The 4034-nt window shown below is 44.5% G+C and overlaps 1 protein-coding gene across 1 annotated transcript; it reads right to left on the bottom strand.

Annotated features, from left to right (window-relative positions):
- Positions 1 to 1988: 1988 nt before the first annotated feature.
- Positions 1989 to 3708, bottom strand: LOC102916111 (olfactory receptor 2Y1B). The gene has a single exon (XM_076578245.1). The coding sequence runs from the start codon at positions 3297 to 3299 to the stop codon at positions 2364 to 2366; it is 936 nt and encodes a 311-aa protein (XP_076434360.1). The 5' UTR covers positions 3300 to 3708; the 3' UTR covers positions 1989 to 2363.
- Positions 3709 to 4034: the final 326 nt, after the last annotated feature.

Raw genomic sequence — 4034 nt, 5'->3', positions numbered from 1 at the left:
CATGATAGATGAAGACATCATGGGAATAGGAAGAGGCAGGGTGCTGGGGAGGCTTTCAGGAATCTGCAAGGATGACCCCACGTTGATCTGCTGGCAGTGGTCCAGAGGGTGCCTAGATTGGTCTACTCTGGTGACTGGTCTAGCAAATAACCTAGCTGTCATCATAGAGCCTTTGTCTAGTGACTGATAGAGGAATATGCAGAGATCCACCGCCAGGCACCAGGCTGAGCTCCGGGAATCCAATTGATGAGAGAGAGGAGAGATTCTGTAGGCAGGGAACGTCGAGTTCATGATGGGAGAACGTATAGAGATGACAGGCCACACTAGAGGAAGCCCATGAACTGTGGACTGGTGGCTGTGGAGCCCCCATGGGACTGGACTCGGCCCTATGGATATAGAAGATGGTTGTTTGGCTAGAACTGTATGGGGAGCACCCAGTCAGGGGATTGGAATCTCTCCCTGGATTCTGTGGTGTGAATGCCTTGCACAGCCTTGGTGCAGTGGGAAGGGGCTTGGACTTGCCTAGATTCAGTGGGCCAGACTCTGCTGATTCCCCATGGGAGACCTTGATTTGGGGGATGTGGGCATGCAGGGTGGCTTGGCAGAGAGGGCTGGGAGTGGTAGGAGGGAGAAGGGTGGATCTGTGGGTGGTGTGTGGAGTGAGTAGAAAATCTCTTAATAAAAATGAAAAAAAAAAGAAGTTCCTGAAACTAACGAGATATACACCAATCTTCCCCAAGTTTGCTTAAGCAGAGACAATTGCTGTGGAGAAGAGACTCGTCTGACTGGCTGAGACACCTGCGGGTGGGCAGGAAAGTCCAGTCCATGAATGTGGTTTCCTGTGCTATCACCAATATTGGGATGGGCTTTTTGGTAATGCAGCAGCCTTTGAGCCTTCTACACTCCTGTAAGTGACCCCAAATGATTCCCTGGTTTGCTAAGGTAGAGTTGGGTGAAATAACTTCTTTGGTTTGTCATGGTTGCTTTATCTTAGGTGAGTAGATGTTTCCTCACATCTGCCCAGGAAAATCCACAAAATACTTTTTGAGGTGAAAATTCTATTTTTGCATCAACCAAAGAATACAACAGAATATAACAACTTTGGCAATGCAATTAATGACATAGTTGACAAAATGAATTGCAAACATAAGCAAAATCAGTGGAAAATTATTATAATAAAACATGATTCAGTTAACACAACATTTATCATACTTACAAAAGTCTATCAACAAAGATCTCTGCACTTGTAAACACGAAACCACCATTTAAATACATGGAAGTAAACAACAGTGATGAAAGACTGATAGTCAAATAAAACAGAGATTAAGAACAGTAAAATGGAGCCCCCAAATCAACTTTCACATAGCTTGTCACACGATAAAGAGTAGCCTCTTCCCTTGCTTCTTTTAAATTTCCATTAATAATTTTCTTACAAATATAGATTTTATTCTATATAAATTTTTGCATCAGGATATATATGTTTAGATTTCTTTGAATTTTCCTTAGTTTACTGTTTGTATCATCATTTTCCTAATCTCACCTCTATCTAACAGGAGAGGAATGCTGCCAGTTGGCATGATAGATACTTAGGGTTCTGCTAGGAGATCGTTCTCGCCTTGCTTTGTTGCAGTGTGTGTAATAAATGATTCTGCCTTTTTCTCCAAGAGGGTAAATGAACCCCTGTCTGAATTTCACACACTACATGAAACAGCTCTGCTCTTCATAAGCTTGTTTATTCCAAGCTAGGAATGTTAGGCACTGCATAAGAGGCCTTCACAAAAGACCCCAAGTTATGACTGAAGCCAGATAGGGTCATGATACATCAGGAAAATGGGGTGATATTGAGGCCCCACTTAGACCTGATGCTCCACAACCATGCATATGCAGGTGGCCCTACATGGACCCCCTGGATTATATATTTTTTTCAAAAGCATGAAGTTGGGAGACAAAAGTAGTGTTGAGAAAAAGGTAGAAAGATGGTATTCTGATGCCTCCTGGGGACTGTTCTCTTTTATTTTAATTTTATTATGTTTATTGATTTATTGTACACACACACACACACACATACACACACACACACACACACACACACATGTATAGGGAGATCAGAGGTCTTGACTATCTTTTCCACCATATGGAATTCAAGCATCAAACTCCGATCCTGGGCAGCAAGTCCTTTTTTCTGCTGAGCCATCTTGCCAGCCCAGGACTGTTTTTGTTTTTGTGTTTCTAATTTTATATGCTTTGACAGTCACATGATATACATAATTAATTGTACTTGCATTGACATCCAATTCCCCTCTCCCACTGAAACCCTCTGGACTGACAGAATGTAAAGCTTTTTACTGCTCACCTGTTCTTTCCTACCCTGTGGCTGTGCCTCTCCCTAGCACCCTCCACAGAGCACCCTTCACATCCTTGTTCCTCAGGGTATAAATCAGAGGGTTGAGCATGGGGGTGATGATAGTATAAAAAAGGGCAACAAACTTCCCCTTGCTCTCAGAATAGCTGTCTTTGGGCTGTAAGTATGTGTAGGTGGCTGAGCCATAAAACAGAGAAACTACCAGGAGGTGGGACCCACAGGTCCCAATAGCCTTTCTGCGCCCAGCTGTTGACTTGACCTTCAGCACTGCCCTGGCAATCTGTGTATAGGAGCCCAGGATGAGCACAGCTGGAATTGCAACAATCACCACTCTGGCCACAAACATCTTGGCCTCTGTCCCTTCAGTGTCTTCACAGGCCAACTTGAGGAACACGGGCATCTCACAGAAGAAGTGATTCAGTCGATGGCCACAGAGGGGCATGGTCATCATGAGGCTTGTCTGGATCAGAGAGTTCATGAGGCCTCCCATCCAGGAGACAACAGCCAATGCCTGGCAGAGAAGGGGGTGCATGATGGTCATGTAGTGCAGGGGACGACACACAGCAGCATAGCGGTCAAAGGCCATCACCACCAGGAGCAAACTCTCTGTGGAGCCCAGAGCAAGAAATATGAACAGCTGGGCCACACACCCTCCATAAGTGATGGTCCTGTCAAGTCCATGAAGGTTGATCAAGAGTTGGGGCACAGTGCTGGTGGTGTAGCAGAGGTCCAGGAAGGAGAGGTGGGAGAGGAAGAAGTACATGGGAGTGTGTAATTGGGGGTCCATTCTGGAGAGAGCGATGATGGCGGTGTTGCCAAAGAGAGTGAAGGAGTAGAAAATCAAAATATAAATAAAGAAGATGATTTCTAGTCGAGGCCAGTCGGAGAAGCCCACCAAAATGAAGCCTCCTCCCAAACTGGTGTTGAAGCTCCCCATAGCTTTGGTCAGGAACAAGTACCTGAAGGTAAATCAGTGTATCCTATGAAAAATAAGGTTTCATACACTCAATTGGATAGAGTACTCCTTAAGTACTCCTAAATGGTGAGTTTATTATCTAACCTGGTATCCAGTTCACTTCCCCTCATCCTTCTAGTTTTGCTTTTTTCTACTTTAGGCAGAATATATCTGGATTAGGAATGACATCATCTGTGTTTGAACCACCTCTCAGCCACCTCTTCATTCCTAGACTTTAGTCCAGCCTCTTGGTCCTGTTCCCATTACACTGAGTTTTGGACCTACTCAGTACCATGGGAATTGCTTTTAAAATTGTGTGAAACTGGTCTTGGGAAGGCACAGAGGTATAGCACATGCCACACAAATGAGGACTGAGGTTTAGACCCCCAACATCCACAGAACCCATCCCCACTGCCCCCAACCCCTCACCCCTGCTTAGTGAGGTTCAAATATGTCATTTTTACTGTAAGACTCATCAACTCACTATGCCATCATGACAACAGTATCTGACTTCTCATCCAATAACTTTATTACTGGCTTGGAGACAGAAGTGTTAAGAAACTGCCTAGTATTGGGGAAGCCCTGGTTTTATTGTCAGAACTACAAACATATTTCATTGTTTATGGAGACTATTCATATACAGAGGCACTCAAAACCACACAGAGAGATGAACATAGATACTCACCAGTCGCTGTGATGTGGAATGGCAGCAGTGTC

Source organism: Peromyscus maniculatus, chromosome 8 (assembly GCF_049852395.1).
Source record: "Peromyscus maniculatus bairdii isolate BWxNUB_F1_BW_parent chromosome 8, HU_Pman_BW_mat_3.1, whole genome shotgun sequence".
Taxonomy (NCBI): Eukaryota; Metazoa; Chordata; class Mammalia; order Rodentia; family Cricetidae; genus Peromyscus; species Peromyscus maniculatus.
The sequence above is the reverse complement of the archived record's forward strand: the minus strand, read 5'-3'. Positions and strand labels throughout refer to the sequence as shown.